This window comes from Patagioenas fasciata, chromosome Z (genome assembly GCF_037038585.1).
Source record: "Patagioenas fasciata isolate bPatFas1 chromosome Z, bPatFas1.hap1, whole genome shotgun sequence".
Taxonomy (NCBI): domain Eukaryota; kingdom Metazoa; phylum Chordata; class Aves; order Columbiformes; family Columbidae; genus Patagioenas; species Patagioenas fasciata.
This window is the reverse complement of record NC_092560.1, coordinates 4,415,625-4,435,640: the sequence shown is the minus strand read 5'-3', so window position 1 is coordinate 4,435,640 and position 20,016 is coordinate 4,415,625. Positions and strand designations below refer to the sequence as shown.

Here is a 20,016-nt window from a genome sequence, read left to right as displayed (position 1 = left end):
ATCTCCTTGGCTTAAATGAGCACTGCGTTCCATTTTGTGCAACCCAAACCAGTAAGTACATTCAAACCAACTCAACAGGAGCAATTCCTATTTTAAACTACAGCTCTCCTCTGACTTCTTTAGAGAGCACAGAGATATATTTATTGACTAAAAAGCATATTATTCATTCTGTTGTTAAAAGAGCAAAGCAAGTATCAGTTATGTTTCCACGTTACCATCCTGGTTTCTTTGAATTTTCATAGATCTCAGTGATTAACATTTCCCATAGCAGAAAAAACTATCTTCAACTATTATATTACAACCATATTCTCTTGGTTACATGGTAACATAGTAAGATAATTATATCAATCCTGTAATAACTAAATCACACCTGCAAAATTTGATTGCGCAGACATGAAAACACAGCATCGCGTTTGAAACATAAAACGTAGAAATTTAGTAACTGAAAAAAGACTTAATGCATACGTAGGCGACTTGTGATACAGGTTCCTACTGAATTTCACAGTAAATTTTCTAAAGACTACAAAATTGAAGCTTATATGTCAGTACACATTAACATGCCATGCTTCCACTCAGCTGAGAACATATGTGAACATGTGTGAACACACACTGTTTTGATGGGAGAAGACTGGCAAGGCTAAAAAGCAATGTACAATTTCTATTTGTCAATGTCATAGCGTTTTTCTGTCTAAAGCTCCTGGGGAGGGGGGGATTATAGTTACATAATTGAAGTTGATTTTATATATTAATAAATTTTACCAGTTAAATGTTATAAATTGTAACAGTTATAGACAGTTATAAATTGTAATGCTAAACACAATTATTTTGCCTCAATTTGTTAAAGAAAACTCTTAGATAAAATGAGCTTCTGAATTTGAAAGAATATTGCAACAAACATGTAAAATTAAAGTTATTTAATATTAAAGGAACAACTTAATTCTTTAACCAAAGTGTTGCAAGTAAGGTTGCTAAGAACGTAGTTTAAGAACTACAAAAGAAAAACAAAATATTATTGCAATTAACAGGTTATATGTGCAGTTTGTGGATTAACAGAAGTGTTAAGAATTATAAGAGAGCTCATACTGGAATAAATGCGATGAAAGGAAACTTCCTACGTCATCAAAAAGAAAGCCAGAGGGTTTTGTTTGAAACACAGCCATTTCAGAACCCCTGCATCAACGCACCCAGCTCCACCACCTCAAGATCACTCTTGGTTCCTGCCACAGTTGTACTCCTATGAAGAATGTTCCAGAACTTCATTCCTGGATGTCAGCATTCTGCTTCCACCATGAGCTGACAGACAGCTATCCCATCCCTTTCAGTTGTCTATTTGCTGGGCAACAGACATCACCTAACACATCCTAGGGCACATTTAACTTTATCACAGCTGTGTAAGAGTCATGGCTCATAGTAATCCTACGCTGAACTAACATAATCAACATCTTTCTTCTCTTGCTTCAAGATGAAGAGATTCTATCCTACAGAAGGCTTGTTTCCTCACTTTTCATCCAAATGAATACATTCACTAAAAAAAGTCCTTGACACTGAATTATCAATTTCATAGACCAACTCTGTGGACTGAAAATCACCCAATCCTGTATGATCTGGGCACGTTCCATTCTCTGTTAAACTAAACACAGTTCCGTATAAAGCTGCGATATTTAATGCAAGCAGGGCAGTCATAGGCAACTAGCAGTTCGTAACTCACACAACGACAAAATTCAGCCAGCAAAGTTACTATATGGATCAAGTTGGGGAGAAAAGTAAAATAGAACAAGTATGTACCTATCTTTTTTGCTCTTTCCTCTTTGTTTTCCTGCAAGAATCCGTAGTTCTTCTTCAGTAGGATGCTGATACCACCGTAAACTAAAGAAAAATAAGATCTTAAGTGAAACAATATCAGTATTAGCAATTTAGAGTTCTTTTCCTTTTTTAAAGACTATGTATCAACACAGATCTATATGCATTTTAAAACACTGGTCATTTGCAATACCTAAGCAAAATACGCTTCTGTGCAAGTACCAGCCTGAACTGAACAACCACAGTTAAACTTTGGTTCTCTTCAGCATATCAGATGTTTATTCACCATTAGAAAGCTTTGCCACTCTGTTGCTCAAGTGAAAGCCCTTCACTTCTCAAAATACCAATTATTCGAGTTATCAAATACAGCAAACAAGGTTGTATCAATATCGGAAAAAGTTCACTAGAATAACTATACCACTACAATTACCCATCAGAACCATACTCTAAATGACTTCATGAAGTACAATTATGCCCCTCAAAACAGTAATTTTCTAGAATCTGGACTAGTTGTTATCAAATAACCAGTCTTTTCTCTTAGACAGAGCAGATCTTAGCATCGACATTTCTCTCCTAAACACCTCGTCAGTGGTATCTTCAACTCCTACCAGAAAAATGCTCTTAAAAAAAATAAAATCACTAGTTCACATGTAGCTGAGCTGTTTTTCCACTTTCACAAGTCAATGCACCACCCATTGCTCATTTATTTAAAAGGCAAGCAGCGGCAAAGAAGTTCTGAAGAGGAAAAAAAGAAATGGCTAAGTATATTTTACTCTAATATCTACACGTCAGGAACCGCAGTAGCTGAAACAAGGTTTTTTCCACATTCCGCAGGGACGGTTGCTGTCCGGATGCAGGAAGGATGTCACTGTGATTTCCACTTCGAAATGCTGAGGCAAAAGAGCCCAAGTATTGATGGGAACGGACTACATAAATTTATCTGTATTTAAGTGTATTCTTCTGGAGTAGGAGGCCGCTAATTAGTGACACAGGTTAGCACAGCATAACAGAGATGATAATGGAATCCACGGCCCTCAGTACTTTTCACATTAAGAAAACCTCCATAATACTCAGTTCTCAGCTCCGATCTGGAAAGGACTCCTGTCCCAAGTGGAAGTCTGGTCCACGCATCTTTCTATTTGCAGAATATCAGCCTTTCATGTAAATATTTTAAAAAAAATGTCATTTTTTGTGGAATGTTGTCTACATGACAAATACAGAGGGAAGTCAACTTCTACTCAACCCACGCTAAAAGCAGAAATAATCCTAAAGGCAGCAGCCACCACAAGCAACACGATACATCTTCTGCCTTCCTTACGATGGCTTGGACACTTTGTGTGTGCATGCTTGTGCTGCAAGAGACACAAGATAATGACTACAAGAAATAATTGGTGCAATTTTAATGAAACGTACATACCACTGAGCATAGGCCTGCCCGGCAGATCCTGAACAGGAGACATAGTCCCTCTATCCTGATATTGTCCTTGATGAGACACAAAATTTGGCACAGGACAGGCAAGAGGGAGTGAAGAAAAATGGTGCAACAAAAATACAACATGTTTTGGGAAGAGCTCCCAAGTTCGGCAGTTTAATTGCTGGTATAACGAAGCATTAAACACACAGTTGCACAGGGCTCATAGACATCATCTTAAAACAACTCAAAAACTGGTGTAATGGATAAGTAGGAGTCCATGACCCTGTGTCAGTAGGTACTGCTGAGCTAAAGAATCTGCTGATGCTGGGTTTTCTTCAAGAGAAAATAACTTCAGTACCAGTCAGTAATATATCACAGAGATCCAAACTGTTGCACGCTTGAAGGAGTTCACTACCTGTTCAAAAGCTGAAAATGGCAAATACTACAGACTTTGCATAAAAAAGGAGTTTTGAGGGGCAGAAGAGGGGCTGAAGTTTGCTTGTTTGGGTTTTGTTTCTTCCTCAAGGTATTGGTAAAAGCAAAAGTTATTTCATTACTTTATTTCTATCTTGTGTGGAAAATCTACTGTTTGCAAACTTTGCTGCAAAAGAGACTTTAAGACTGAGAGTCACAAAGAAAACAGAGTATCTGCTTTTTCATCCAAGACAACAAACTACGCTGGAGATACTAACTTCTTCCTATCTTTCACACAACCTCAAAAAAGTGGGTGAAAGCAGATAAATAATCGTCTGCTTTGTCATTCACCATCTCCCAGATCTGAACGTGGCATGCTGAAAGTCCCACAAGTAATGATGAAAATCCCCAGTGTTGGAAAGTAATTTTTCACAATCTTTCCTACACAGACAGAGAAATAATACAACAGAAAAGACACAATTCATGTTCTGTGCAATGTACTAGAGCAAATCAAACACAAACTACAATTTGATGTCAATTACACTACAGAATTATGTTGCAAACAATTCTTCATTACAACTACTAGGATACAAGAGTTGGGATTTTTTTAGTTAATAAACTCTACACACCTTGCCTTTAAAATCTCAAAACCAAGAGATTTGAATGAACATTTTCATAAAGGTAGAGCTAAAAAAAAAAAGTACTTTTTATCAGCTTCAAATTATATATATTTTTTTTTTTTAAACCAAGATCCCATAACTGATTACTCTGTAGCTTTGACATATCCAAGTTAGTCTGAATAGTAATGGCAGCAAAGATACGCCCCAGTTAATTTGAATGAGGGTCATTAACAAATGCACAACAAAACATCCATTTTCTCCTGTCTTCCTGAAGTGGCCTGAAAAAAGAACATAGCTGAGCAACTAAAAGTAACATTTTGATAGAAAATATTTTACTAGTTAAAAATGTGAAGAGCTATGCAGATACTTACACTGCCAATTAATTGTCTTCAATAAATGTGAATGTTCAAATTCCAGTAAAGATCCAAAAATAGCGTTGATTGAAAAACTTCGTATTTCTTTGCAAATTTAAGTAAATAGCTTTTTCAGTCAATGATAGCTGTTCATTCCATAAATGAATAATTACCTTAAATCTACCTATTCCAAATTCAAAAGAACTGTTAGAAATGTACACATATAGGCATCTTTAAACCAACTGGTCACTGAAGAATTCCTGGCTTGCCTTGAAATGTGTTTATCCTCCCTCCAATTCAGGAAGGGCTATCTTGCTTAGAAAAGCTTCCCAACCCTTTCGAAGACAGACACTTAAGCCAAATAAATTAAAAACCGGTTTTGGGAACTAAAGACTAGTTGATGTGTATTGACAAAGGAAAAGAGGAACAGGTGGTAACTTGTCCTAGGGAAGCTGAACTGCATAAGAGCATATCTGCTTGTACCTGTATACACTTAGGTGTGTATAAAACCCTTCACCATCCCACCCACACAGGTCTGTCAAAGAAAATACTGCTGGCAAAAAGACAGCACTAAGGAAAAAGGGTTAAACTCTCTCTAAAAAAAGAGAGTTTTTCAGGCACACTAAGAACTACTTTTCTTTCTGTAATTAAAATTCAGATTCTTGTTGAAGTGAAGCTTCTGACTCGTTTTTATTTCTTAGAACACAGAATTATTTCTGTCTCTTTATATAATTATTGTATTCAACAGGTTATTCACAATGACTGAAATTACACTGCACTAAAATAGTTACCAGATAAACAGAAGAACACTGAAGGGCAACAATGAGATTTTCAAGACTACTAACATGAAAAGCATAAAGACGACTCCCATTGACTTCAGTGGGAGCTGAATTCCACAAGCACACGTGTGGAAAACCTGCTTTATATATTTATCATTCTGCAGGCGTACAAAGATGAAAGGAGAAAAGGATGATGAAAAATATTTTAACTGCAAACCACTCCCTATCATTGTCACAAGGCATGCATTAGAACAAGGATACAGAAAGTGAAAACTTCACAAGAACGAAGAACATGGGCAAAATATTGAGCAATTCTTTAAAAAGGGCAATTAAATATTTAAATCTTGAAATAAAAGTTTAAATTAGTCTTTTAAATAGAACATAGAAAGCAGAAAATGTCACTTGAAGAATCACTGATAAAAAATACTACGGTAGTAACATACCCTAAAAATAAATGGTACACAGCTTTATATTCATTAAGGTAATATTCTTTTTATAGCCCCAAAAAGTTGATCAATACCTTACAGATGTGGTCATTAATGAAACTTCACACAACAATTGAGACTATGATTCCTACTGGTATTATCCACCTGACAATTACTGTTCTCCATTATACTTAACCAGCAATACATAACAAGCAGCTGAACAACGTTTAGAGTCATTTTTCATTAGTGACTCTTTGGGTGATGAAATGAGGAAAACTAAAAAGAAAAAAGTTGGTAATTCCAAGATGCGGAGGGAAAAAGGCAATAGAAAGTTATGTGACACTGTTCAAGACTCCTGTGGAGTACATCGTTATTCAAGGATCCTCCTTCAAAAATCATGGAGTAGAGATTCCATACACTCAAAATTTTAACAATTACAAAATACAGCACACTACCTTCTAACCAAAGTGTTTTTCTTCTCAAATGAAAAAGCACAGTGCCTGTGATTCTTTCAATATTTAAGATGCTGATTTATATTCAAAACAGCTGCTGGTTTTCATTGTTATGATGGATACAGCCACACAGGGAATGCTCCCTTTGCAACTCATTATGTCTGTTTGATCTATTGTTACAAGGAAGTAGTGTACTGAAATTTATACTAATCCTGCCCTATGAAGTATTTAAAAATAGAATTTTTAATAACTACCTAAGCATTCTTCACATGCAAGGCTAATCAGCAGGTGGATTATCAAGACCACTGAGCCAGCGCAGAGAAAAAAACCCCTTCCATTCTTCAGTGTCTTGTATTCAGTTTCACTTTTTTAATATTAAAGTACATCGCTTGTGCCTTTAATAATATAAGATCTGGACAACAGCTAACTTTATGACTGATGTAATTAACAGCAACAAACAAGTCTGTTCTTTTACAGCAACATTGCCTTTATATTATATCTTGAGCCTGTAAGTCAGGTGTTAACAATGCTATGGTAACAAATTTAAGAAAAGTTAACAGTTTTTCAAGAAAACAACCTAAATTAGTACGTTTTACTATTACTACTCTAATGCATAATTGCATTACCATATTCACACACAATGTAGCAACTGTTTCTTGTCTTACCTGCCACTACAGAGAAGCCAACGAGCAAGAGAATAGTGAGGTATGATCTTCTGTATGACACTGGCCATTACCATGGTAACCACCAACTGCACACCTATCACACCCTGTAGAGGAATAAGTAAATAGTAAGTCAATATGTGTTTTAGAAAAGTGCTTAAGTACTTTAAAAAATTAAAAATAAAAACAGCCGGTACAGTAGGGATAACATTTCTTGGTTCTTTATAAACCAGAGAGACAAAATTTAAAAAACAAAAAAAAAAAACAAAAAAAAAACAAAAAAAAAAAAAAATCAGAAATCCCCTGGAACTTGCTATAATCAGATATATACGTCATCAAGGGGAAACGGCATTGCCAGGTCGCAGGGCTGGTAATGCGTGTCCTGTTTCACAGACTGTAAGACCATATGTGGATGTGGCATTTCATCAGACATTACGCCTTAAAATTCCATCACTAATTACAATCCCGGGTTTTGCCGTCTGTTCAGTCCTGACATGATTTAACAGCTGCCACCGCACAAACGCCTTGGAATTAACAAAGCTAAGTAACATTGCATTGTACTACTTTTATCAGCTAATACACCAATCTGAAAACCAGCATGAAGCATGTACACCGTATTTCCTCTGCTTGCATTCAAGATTTTCATGCTTCAAACATCACCAGCAACAGTAAAATATATCAAACACAGATGTGCAAGGGAAGTTCACAAAACATGCAAGTTAAAAGACACTAGGAATCAGCCAAATCAGCTATTTCCACCCTTTTAAACTGTTTTTCAGAATATCTTCTCATGGGAAGGAATACAGGAACCAGCGCACAAAATGCCACATTTCAGCAGTGGCACATAAAAGTTCGTATTCACTTTCATTCATGGATATCAACTTTTCGTTACTGTCAGTGACTAACGATATATTTAAGATATTTCCCTCTACAGCTGTAGAAGTTGGGAATTACACTTCACTGGCTTTGTACTGACGCAACGTGCTTACAGGAGGCAAAAGGTCAGGAGGCAAAAGTATTTCTACATATGGAAGCAATACGCAATTAACCATTGGCAAATAGAACACAGATTAGCTCATACACTTGCGAAACATGTTCTCCAATATTCCCCAAAGGAAGGAGAAAGATTTGTCACTCAAGAACACCACACTAGTAGCAGAGCACACAGTACTGCTGTTCACACTCATCCTTGGAAAGGCTTAAAAGACATGTAGATGACATTCTCAGGGACATGGTTTAGAGGCAGACTTGGCCATGTGGTTGGACTCGATGATCTCAAGGTCTTTTTCCAACCAAAATGATTATATTATTCTATTCTATGATCCCCTCCCACCCAGCATACCTCTTCTCTTGGAGGAAATATAATCAGGTCATTTTTACTAGAACTTTCTCTCACTGTAAAGATAACCTAGAAGAAGTAAGAGCAATTCTTACAGAAAGCAGCTGAGGTTGGACAGGACCTCTGGAGACCAGCATGTCCACTCTCCCCTGCTAACAGGAGCATCAACTATAGAAGGTTGCTCAGGGCCATGTGTTCAGTCAGGTTTTGAACATCTCCAAAGACAGAGACTCCACAACCTCTCCAGGCAACTTGTGCCAGTGTTCGACCATCCTCACCTTAAACATTTTATTTTTCTTTCTCATGTTTAAATGGAATATTCTGTATTGTGCCCATCGCCTCTCATTCTTCCACCAGGCACTGCTGAAAGGAGTCTTGCTCCTCCTTCTTTATTCCTCCCCATCAGGTATTTACGGATAAGATGCCTCCTGAACCTCCTCTACACTCAACAGTTCCAGCTCTCAATCTCTTCTCCTATGACAGATGGCCCAGTCACTTCACCATCTTTGTGGCCATGTACTGGACTCTCTTCAGTAAGCCCATGTCTCTCTTGTACTGGGGAACCCAAAACCAGAAGCAGCACTCCAGTGCCTCACCAGTGATGATGACCTTTCTCAGTTTACTGGTGATCCTCAGCACGATGCAGCCTCCCCATGCTGTTGGCCTTCTTTGCCACTTATGGTTAACTTCATGATCCCCAGGACTCCCAGGTCCTTTTCTGCCAAACTCTTTTCCAGGTGGACAGCCCCCAGCATGTACTGGTGCCTGCGCTTATTCTTTCTCAGAAATATTGGCATTTCCCTTTGCTGAGTTGCATGAGGTTCCTGTTGACCCATCCCTCCAGCCTCACAACACTTTGAGGTCAGCATCTCAGCCAGTTTTAAGTACACATCACTGCTCACTTAACTTGTCCATACTTCATCGGTTTGTCTAGGACAATGCTATGACAGACGGTGCTGAAAGCTTTGCTGAAGCGAAGATAAACAAGACACTTTCTCCCTTGTCCACCAGGGTAGTAATTTCATTGTAGAATGCTATCAAGTTAGTCAAGCATGACCTTCCCTTCATAAATCTGACTACTCACAAAGCCTTGTCTTTAATATGTTTGGATTTACTTTCCAGGACTATTTGCTTTATTAATTCCTCAGGGATCGAGGAGATGCTGACCACCCTGTAGCTCAGGTATTCTCACTTCTTGAAGACAGAAGTGACACTTGACTTCTGAAGTCTTCAGCAACCTCCTGTGGTTGCCAAGACCTTTCAAAGATGGAGTGAGGGTGGCCAAACAGAATGACCTCACATCGGCCACTCCCTCCACACCGATGGGTGCAACCCATGAGGACCCAGGAAGTTGTCTATCTACAATTTGTTTAAATGTTCCTTTACATGATAGTCTTCCATAGAGGATAAGCCTTCATGCTCCAGACTCTCCTACTGGCCTTCAGAGCTTGGGATTTCTGAAGACAAACTTTATCAGCAAGGACAGCATTAGTACCTTGGTCTTGCCCATGTCCTTTGGCATTAGATCTCCTGCCCCAGTCAGCAGCAAGCCCATATTTTCCGTCATAACACATTTTTTCTTGATATACTTGTAGATGTTACTGTTGACATTCACGTTCCATGCAAACTCAATTCCGAGTGGGCTTTAGCTTTTCTAACCCCACCTCTGCATGCTTAGATGGTTTCTCCGTATTCCTCCTGGGTGACCTGACCGTGCTTCCACCTCTTGTATACCTCCTTTCTATGTCAGAGTTCCACCATGTGCTCCGTGTTAATCTACGTACATCAGGATTAATTGCTCTAGAGCTTGGAGGAGGTGATCCCTGAAAGTCAACCAGCTTTCCCAGACCACTCTTCTCTCCAAGACCATGTCCCATAGAATTCTTCCAAGCTGGTGAAAGTCTGCTCTCCTGAAGTCCAGGATTGTGAACCTGCTACTTGCCTTTTTTCCTTCTCTCGGGATCCTAAAGTCTACCAACTGACAGTCACTACAGCAAAGGTTGTGCAACCTTGACACCACCAACCAGTTCTTCCTTGTTTGCAAGTCTCAGGTCCAGCAAAGCACCTCTCCTCTCCAGTTCCTTAATCACCTGTGTTAGGGAACTGCCATCAAAGCACACAAAAAATCTCCTTGATTGTGCGTTGCTGCGTTGTCTCTTCAGAAGATACATCCAGGGTATGTGAAGTACTCTATAAGACTAGCACCTGGAAAGCTGATGATTCTTCCCATTCTCTTAAGAAGGCCTTATCTTCTACCTCTTCATGATTACGGCTATCTAGAGCAGACACCTACGACATCACCCTTGTTGCTCTGCCCTCTAGTCCCTACCCATAAGCTCCCAGATGGTTCACTATTCATCCCATGGCAGACTTCCAGGCATTTCCACTACTCTGTTGGCAAAGATGCTTTTGCTCCATTTGGTCACTTGGATGCTGTCCCTTCCTAGCAGTCCTCAAACAGGATCCTGTGGCCATACAAGCCAAGTCCATGCTGCCATCTGCAATGCAACCAGCTGTTAACCTACAGCTTCCACCACTCTTCATCAACCTTCCCATCCTCACCAGCAATACCTTCTTTGGTCTTAAATACTGTACTAAGGAAAGTTCTTCTCTTTTCTCCCTTCAACATTTTTTTTTTTCATTTAAATAAATCAGAAATTGTGTCAATATTGCTTTTATGAAAAATTACAGGCAGATGAAATGTTATAGGTGATGTCCAGTATCATCCTTAATAAAACATGACTGAAGGAGATTAAGATAACACAAATTACCTTTCAGCATTTATAAACACTTTCAATATGTCACTACACATCTCAAAGTGTCAAGTATAATTTAGGAGTAATTGTCACTTTTTTATAACTTGAAATAACACCTTTGGGTTTTGGTTTTTGTTTGGTTTTTGTTGTTGTTGTTGTTTGTTTGTTTTTTCCAGATATCATTAATTTATTTAGTACTCTAGCCTCTCTGCTAACCCTTCCTCCCTCCTCGAAATTTCTACTTTTTTTTTACATTGGTGTCATCAATTCTTTAAAGTGCCTCAAAAAGTAAGACCTCACTTCTGCTAATACTCCGTGACACCAAGACAAGGGATCAAGATCAGAATTTGAAGCTGCATGTACAATTTTAAACACTCTACCTTTATTAGGAATTCTTCACATCTTTGAGTCCCATGAATAAGATTACTCAAACCAATTCCCTCACTAAGGGGAAATGTACTTAAAGTCAAAGGAAGTGTTATTATAACAAGCTGCCTGCATAATATATTTGATATCTTTTAAATTACTAAATTGCTTACGAAGTATATAGTCTTTAATTTGTTTACACAATAAACCACACATTTTAAAATTGAGTGTTTATTCTGACCACCTCACAACAAGCCTAGTCACTTTCATCCAATATGAGAGAGAAACCAGTCTCACCAACCAGCCTGCCTAGCAAGCCATGATCCTTAGAGTTCACTATCTCAGCATAAAGTTATATGAACATTTCTCTAGAATAATGTTTTTATTAGGAGGGATGCCTGACCAGGTGCCAGTGTGTCTCTTCAATTACTCCTAGGGCTTCCTATTTGTAAGGAAAGAAAATGCCTTTTCAACTCAGGATAACAGGAAGGAAAATGATGCAAATCAATGTAGCTATTTTTATACAGGGTAGTAGGCCCACTAACAGAGCTAAAACACTTACAGTTCAACAGACTATTCAGAAGTGCACCTACAAAACCCATCTCCTTACTCAAGTGAAGGCTGGAGTTTGTAATTGAACCCATTAAGATAATTTTGTCTTAAGCCACTGAATCTCTCCCTGCATCCTCCCCATCGAGTTCCAGCAGAAATTCACCACACTCACTCCCACAAAGGTTACTGCAGTATTTCTTAAAAACAGAAATATCCACGGAAGTATTTCATCTTACAATCGAAAACAACCTAGCAAATTTTAAACTATTAAAAAAAAACAACCAAAGTACAACAACAAAAAAACCCACACAACAAAAATAATGCTACCTCTAATCTTAATTTTAAATCTGACTGTGGTAGAAATACCCTTCTGGTATTTTTCTATACTTGAAGCAATTAAAAAATTGATCTACCCACTCACTTGATCAGGGTATTTTTCTCTTGATTTCTGAAGGTTAGTAATCAACCACAACCAAAATGTTAACAGCGTACAGCTGTCACATGGAATTAAAAATTTCCACTGCATTAATCCTCTTGCAATCAGCCAAGAGCACAGGAATACTGCAGGTGACATGGCCACTGAAAATCACATCCTATGTGCACATCCTCCCCCTAGATTCTCCCTAAAACCACAAGATACAGGGCTCACTCCAACTCAGGCTCTCCCTGGGTCAAGTCTCCCACATACTTTCAAGTCTTCCCATTACCACTAATACCAGTTTAAATTCAAAATCACTTGTTTAAGGAACAGGAATGAAGATTAGATGCTGGCTCCCACCACCACCTTATATCCTCTACTTGCTATACTCTAACTTAGAGAACACAGAGTTCAGAATTTAGTGAGAAATCCACAAACAATACAGCCTTGCTTAATAAAGTAAAACATGTATTTGAGGGAGAAGATGTTCAAGGTCAGAGTCCACAATACATGGGGGTTTTGAGGGCCGCTGGTGAATGAAATCTGGAACCCATGAACCCATGTGATCTGCGGTAAAATAACGGAGCACACAATCATAAACAGGCTTGACTCAAAAGTAACAGAAGCATTATTCACCTCATAGATGAGGAATTGCTGTACAGACTAAATAAAGTATCTGCAGTTACTGAATAGTTTTGGGAAAATGACGTTATTTGAGTCCATTCCATAAGACTTTCGGGAGTCACTGATTCCACATATAGCCATGTCCCTGTAATACTTCAGCCTTGCTGCTTGGAATTCGAATTCCAAAGCCAAGAAATCAAAGAGGAGTCAGTATCTCAACAGTCAGAGACATTTCTATCAATCTGTATAACACAGAGAAGCACTCAGCGAATAGAAAAGATGACTAAGACATTTAAGTCAGTTTCCCAGCAAAACAGCCTGGCAAGCAACCTCAAGGTCAAACATGAGACTGAAATAGCACAATACGTAGGGACCACACTATCTAACAAATATCAGTCTGGTTGTGTTTCTGCAACTGAGGAAGGTCTTTGATTAGAGGTGTCTTAAAAGTCTGGAGCCCAGTTCCAGGTCCTTCAGTAACTACAGGATTCTTACTCTTGCTTGTGCAACACAGTACGTTTTACAAAAATGTTTTAATAAAACATGTCAGAGACCGTGTACATGGTCTACAAGAGAAGTGATAGCAGTTACATTAAAGGAAAAACTGCCAGATTTCTTAAAATTGTGAAAAAAAACACGACAGGGCCAAAAGGTGACAGTATAACGTTGAATAAAGTACAACCTAGATTTTAGTTTTCATAGTCCATACCTTTTGTACTGCATACCTGCAGACACTGTTGCTGATAATCTGGAGAACAAAAAAGACTAAGTAATTAAGTTAGAATACTCTTATCTAAAAGTGTACATATAATACACCAACAGCTACCTCAGAATAGTAACCAAAAAAAAAAAAATTCACAGTACTTCTACCTAAAGGACATTTTTCTTTTCATCATGAATTGATTTACAGAACATGCAGAGCAAAGATAACCAAGGTAAATAGTTTTATGCCAAGACAACTCCAGTCTCCTCATTTTGACCTTGCCCAAGGTTATTTTCCCACACCTGCAGTAACAGGTCGAGTTTCTCCTTTACCACAGACCTAGATATCACAAATAATTCAAACACCAAGCTTTACACGGGACTTTGAAACTACTTGTTCTCTAACAACCACCATCTCCTCCATGGCAGGACAAGGAGCTTGAGCTGAAGCCAACTTCTGCATGCACCATGATTGCAATAGCAACACAACTGCCCAAAAAAAGCAGCTGGAATAATCCAATTTATAGCTTCACCTTCAGAAATGCAGTGCCAGCTGCTTACTTTCTGAAGTAGCAAGTCTTGTAAAAACAAGGTTTTTACACAAGTGCGCTGGAGTGTTCTATAGATGTTAATTCAGGGCATATTCATATTTTTCGGTGGTAACAAACAAACATACAAGGTTGTAAATGTTCAAATAAGAAATGGAAAAGCTTTTATATGAGTAGTAACCAGCAAGATCTATAGGACAACATAACACATAATCTTTTCTTCTGTGATTCCGAAAGTGCAATGGTATTTGTGAAGCCTGGAGCTAAATCAATACAAACTATCTGAAATGACATTAATCAATGGCACGTTATTGCTCTTGCAACTAGACAAGACTTTTCCACATGCAAAATCTTCTCCATATGTATACATCCACACTCAAGCTGCAGCTTGCAAAAGTATGATAGTGCCCTCCTGAAACACAAATCCAATGCAAAATTGTTTGCTGAACAGTGGAAAACATTATATGTGATGGCTAAAGAAAAGAGAGCTCACTGTGTTTTAAAATCAATGTATGCTATGTAAAAGACCACTTCCACAAAACACCTACAGGCAGAATGATGTCTTGTGTAGTTGGCAACCTGAGGCAGGTAAAAATCTTATGATTTGTAAAAAATCAGACATTCATAAAGCTAATTTTAAGAAATAAATCTATGCCAAGAGACCTCTTCAAAATTCATAATATTTTTGTTTGTTTCTTTTCCTCATAGTGATGTTTTCCCTAAATGTGTGTTTTCCTACACTTACCACTGCTACAACACAGCAGAGATGAACAAAAAAATCCATAAAGCTCCATGAAGAACATACAGGGAGTTCAGGACAACCACCAAACTGCGCACCTTCACAGGTCCTTCCCACCCAAAGGTCACTTCTCTCCTGACCAGTCTTTACATATATTCCAAGGAGAGCTATGAACTGCCAGAGGGAAGCAGTCACCAGCAGCACGACGCCCTTTGAAACAAGGTCTTCTGTTTAAAGCCGAAACTACATTCCAGTCAGCCAACTGTATTTCACCTGGCAGTCCGGCTTCTTTTTCCATTGAGGCTCTCCAAGAACAAATATTACTGAACTACTGATCATTAGGCAAATCAAGTTATCGCTATAGAAATCTCATTACCGGAACAAAGGCATTTATAAAATTGCAGAATTATCATTATTACTGAAGAAGCCAGTAGAGAATGTCTGCTGTGCAGAACACCAATACGTATACAATGTATTATTAAATTACAGGTAAAACTAGTTCAGAGAACTGATCTACAACAAGGCAGGGGCGAAGGTTATATTCTATTATGATTATTCAAATATTTTATAAATCTCGTTTGCCCATACTTCCCCAGTCAACAGAAACTATGAAGCCCTCAGTCTCCAGAACATCTGCTTTTTTAAACAGTAGCTCTACCATCACACGAATCATTCCAAGTAGAAAAAACTGAAAAGTCTTTAATGCCTCTGCTGAACAGGCTAAAACACCAAGGCCTTACACAGTATTAATATACCTGTGCAGAGTTTAAAGCTGTGAGGTTAACTGGCATTTTCACTAGGTAGATGAGTCCTGGAGGCCCCAACTTGGCAAAGTGCTGCCAGTGAATTGGTTTGATTATTTTATTTATAAGCTTCCTGATGTGAAAGAAATCAAACATTTCATTCCCTTGTTGCTGTGGAACTGGAGAATACAGCTTCCAAGAAGCATAGAAGTAGACAATCATCTTTTCACTCACATCATGGAATCACGCACAAAGATTATTTGTCCACACTACCAGCAACTAGAAAGGAAAACTGGGCCTGATTTTGCAATCCCATCAGGCAGCAGAAGCACTTTATTTAAATAAGGATCTACACAGAGAGGAAAAGCTATATTTGCTTGCAACTTTCCAAAAGCAGCTTCAAATACAGAGCTATAAAACAGCACCCATGCACTCCTAGAATTGACAGGAGTCTCTTAAGACCTTTTGATTGACCTCTACAGAAAAGAAAAAATAAAATAAATAAATAAATAAATAAAAAGTGGAAAAGACATGAGAAATAAACCTACACAGTTCCTTTTAGATTTCAAAACATACATAATGAAAAAATAACTGTAGAATCAGGTGATTAAATATTTAAGAATTAGAACAGTTAAAAGTCATATTTTACTTGAAGTATAACTCTAAAGTATATTACCTCAGACTTCCATCATTAAAACAAACACTATGTCACCATAGTTAAAATGGCACATTGACATTTCTATCCATATGGGAGATAAACATTTGTATTAATGGCACATACAAAACATGCTTTTATACCTCCACTCATGTATCCCTATGGTGCTCTAGCTACCCAATATTTGTAAAATAAATATGTTAAAAGCAGAACTAATCAACTCAGGTGTTTTAAATGGTAACTAAGACATAAATATCCAATTCAGCATGTCTTTATAGCAGAGAACCATTCATGAAACACTCAGCCTCCACTACTTAAGCTACGCATATCCAACAAGATTATGTCATTACCAGCCACTACACCAGCCAGACTTTGCTCTTCTGCAACTACCTGTATTACAAGAAGTGCATTTACTGTGAGTTATCTGCAATAAGTTGTATCTGTGCTAAAGCATTTGTTGAGGAAAGTTAATCTGAGGCAGGATTTTTCCTGCAGATCGCTGAACATGAACTAGTAGTAACAGAAACTAAAGTGGTTGGTAGAGTTTCCCAGATACATTCAAGATCACAGCTAATTAAGTTATCTATTTAGAGCAGGTCTACAGAAGAGATGAATAGACAATCCTATATATTTATAAAAACCCATCATAAACATGATACACACTGTTATCTCATCTGCATCTACTGGAGCTCATCACCGTGCTTATCCGTGGAAAAGCAGTAAGGAGGGAAATAACCACTGGGAAGTAAAAACGTCAGTGCAAAGCCGCAGTGAGAGTGCTAGCAGGACAGGACAGTATCTTCTTAACTATAGAATAGTTTGGGTTGGAAGGGACCTTCCCAGCTCCCACAGTGCCACCCCTGCCATGAGCAGGGACATCTTCACCAGCTCAGGTTGCTCAGAGCCCCATCCAGCCTGGCCTGGGATGTCTCCAGGGATGGTTCATCCACCGCCTCTCCGGCCAACCTGGGACAGGCTCTCACCACCCTCTGGGGCAACAATTTCTTCCTCATGTCCAGCCTGAATCTCCCTCCTTTAGTTTAAAACCATCACCCCTTACCCTGTCGCAAAAGGCCCTGCTCAAAAGTCTGTCCCCATCTTTTTTATCGGCTCCTTTCAAGTACTGAAAGACTGCAAAACCAGTAATAACAAAGATCAATGTTTCCCCCCTGCCCCGAGCGCCCCCAGGCCCACAAGCTGCCTCCGCAGCCCACACAGGCCGGGGGCGACCGGACCTCAGTCCCGAGAGTCGGGACATTAGCGCAGCACAGCAGCGAGCCCCGGGAGGCCTCCCCTCACAGCCTCCCCGCGTTGCCCCGCTCACCATGATGCCCAGGCCGGCCCGCCCGCCGCCGCTGCAGCCGCCCGGCCCGGCCCCGCTCCCAGCACATAAACCGCTCCCGCCGCCCCGGCTCCCGCCCGGCGCACGCCTCGCCGCGGAGGTCACGCCAGGACCCCGGCAGCTCGAAGACCGGCCTGAGCTGCCCAAATAAATGCCTGCGCGGACGGCGCAGCGGCGAACCGCGCGCCTCGGCGGACACCCCCGCGCCCGCCGTTCCGCGCCCCGAGCGGGGAGGGAAAGACAACAGGTGGGGAAGCGCCTGCCGGAGCACAACCGACTCCCCGGTTTTTTGAAAGAGCCGCCTCAGGCGCTGCTCGGACAGCCGTGCCCGGGCACGGCACCGGCGCGACCCCAGCCACGTGATGCGGCAGGTCGCCCCAAAATGAACTTCCCCACTTATCCCCGCGGGGTGGCGGGAACGGTGTACGCCGGGAGAGAAACGGGGACAGAGCGAGGGAGTGGAAACGGGAGCTGCGGGTGGGAAGAGCTTCAGCGGCGGTATGAAAAGAGGGGGCCGGGGAGGGAGTACGGCGACGCATCTGCGCATGCGCTCCGAGCCCCTCGCTCATGTGGCGGCGCGGGCGCGCATGCGCAGAGCTGGAGGATGAAGCCGGAAGTGATGGCGGCCGGTACCGGCCACCCCTGAGGGGGGCGAGGGGGCAGCGGCGCCTCCTGTACAGCCGTCCCCGCCCAGAGGGACCCGCCGGCGGCTCCTGAGGGGCGTGAGGCCCCAACCGCCGCCTCACGATGCCGCCGATGCGGTTGCGGAGGCGAGAAAACACGCGAAGGCGTTTGGGCCGAGGAGAACGTCCCGCCGAAAAACGTTCGCGTTTCGGTGTCTGGTCCGCTCGACGCGTAGTTCTGTCAGAAGCCATCGCGTATTGTCATTATCTCTTTCACTGAAACAACAAAGCAGCTTTATCGTGAACCCTGCGACTTTCAATGTGCTGCCACGGTCCGTCCTGCACGAACTTGAAGCTTGGGTGGGTAAATAGTATGTTTTTATAGAAGGTATGTTTCTACCTCTGTGGGTGTTCTGATAAATTTTGCTTGCTTTTCAGAGACTCCCAAGCCGGGTGGGGGATTCACAGTGACTCTGAATCTTGCTCCACACACAAACACCAAGGAAAACATGATTTATCAACATCTCAACAACTGTCAGGGAGACTTACAAACTGACATTCTGACTTTTTTTAATTGTTCCTGACATACATGGCGACTGAAAGAAAAACCCAGCAAAACCCACTCAACGTGACAATAATGAAACAACAACACAGACTTCAAAGGAAATCCTCTGAGATACCAGAGATTGTAGCACCAGGGACCAAGACAAGATGGGTTTGACCTGTTCATTTTATTTTAGTCAACAAGACTTGGGCTCCCCAGTTTATTAATGTTAATTTGATTATATTTGTGGCAAATTCAGGATAGAGAGCACTGTCAGCTTAAGAAAATAACAAATTCTAAAGGCATTCTGTTTACACTGTTAATCCTGTGTTCCTAGCAAGCAGAGAATACTAAGGAAAATTACTAAGTTCTTAGCAAAGTTACAAACGAAAAATATTATTTTTTTTCTTAGTATGGGAATAGTGAGAGATCAGATGCGTTTGGAGAGCAACTGATTTGAGACACATTTAATGCTTCTGAATATAAAAGTCTCATGAGTGTGAGGCTTTTATGATAAAGTTATTTTGTATTATAAAGTATTTTTTATTATGAACTTTTATGAAATTATTAATTCATAACCCATGCATGGAACTCTTAGGCTTGAGATTTCATCACTGATACTTTGGTAGTGTTTGCTGAAAAATAATCAGAATTTGTAAAAAGCAGAGCTCTTTCATAACTGAAATAAGAATTATGTGTTGCTTGGCTTGAACTCTTAACAAGCATGAGTTGAGAACCCTGGTATTTTAATTCTAGTGCTGCTTTAAGGGTGTTTAACAAAAAAATATTCAATATTCACACAAAAACAAGGCCAGAACTGTAATCACCACGTGAAGATTGAATTTTTGAAATTGTTTATATGGACCACGAGCAAGCTAAAGAAGATTGGTCTGTGTGTTATAAACACTGCCTCACCTGTGCTCATGTGTTCCCAGACCCTCTCTCATATCAGGCAAGTTTTAAGGAAATCATTGGAGCAGACGTGTCCTTGCTGCCTATGGTACCTGGATACAAGGCCGAGTTAAAAGCTGAGCATGTGCGCCTCAGTCTTCACGAAACAGGCAAGGCTCCCCAAAAATGCCTACCCATTTCTAAACTGTCAGATGTGGCTTCTTCAGCCTTTCCATTCTCCTTATCCCACGTAGT

The 20,016-nt window shown here is 40.1% G+C and overlaps 1 protein-coding gene and 1 long non-coding RNA gene across 2 annotated transcripts in view; one reads left to right on the top strand and one right to left on the bottom strand.

Moving 5' to 3' along the window:
• Positions 1–17,800, bottom strand: part of TMEM161B (transmembrane protein 161B) — a 41,531-nt gene extending 23,731 nt beyond the window's left edge. The window contains exons 1-3 of the mRNA XM_065861403.2: positions 17,686–17,800; positions 6,923–7,026; positions 1,786–1,866 (exon numbers count right to left, since the gene is read on the bottom strand). Coding sequence (XP_065717475.1) covers positions 1,786–1,866; positions 6,923–7,026; positions 17,686–17,688 — 188 coding nt within the window. The 5' untranslated portion in view covers positions 17,689–17,800. The remainder of the gene's footprint in view (positions 1–1,785; positions 1,867–6,922; positions 7,027–17,685) is intronic.
• A 261-nt stretch (positions 17,801–18,061) lies between these two features.
• LOC139826393 (uncharacterized) lies at positions 18,062–19,606 on the top strand. The gene is made up of 2 exons (XR_011736409.1): positions 18,062–18,686; positions 18,765–19,606. It is a non-coding gene; the product is annotated as an uncharacterized lncRNA (long non-coding RNA).
• The last annotated feature ends 410 nt before the right edge of the window (positions 19,607–20,016 follow it).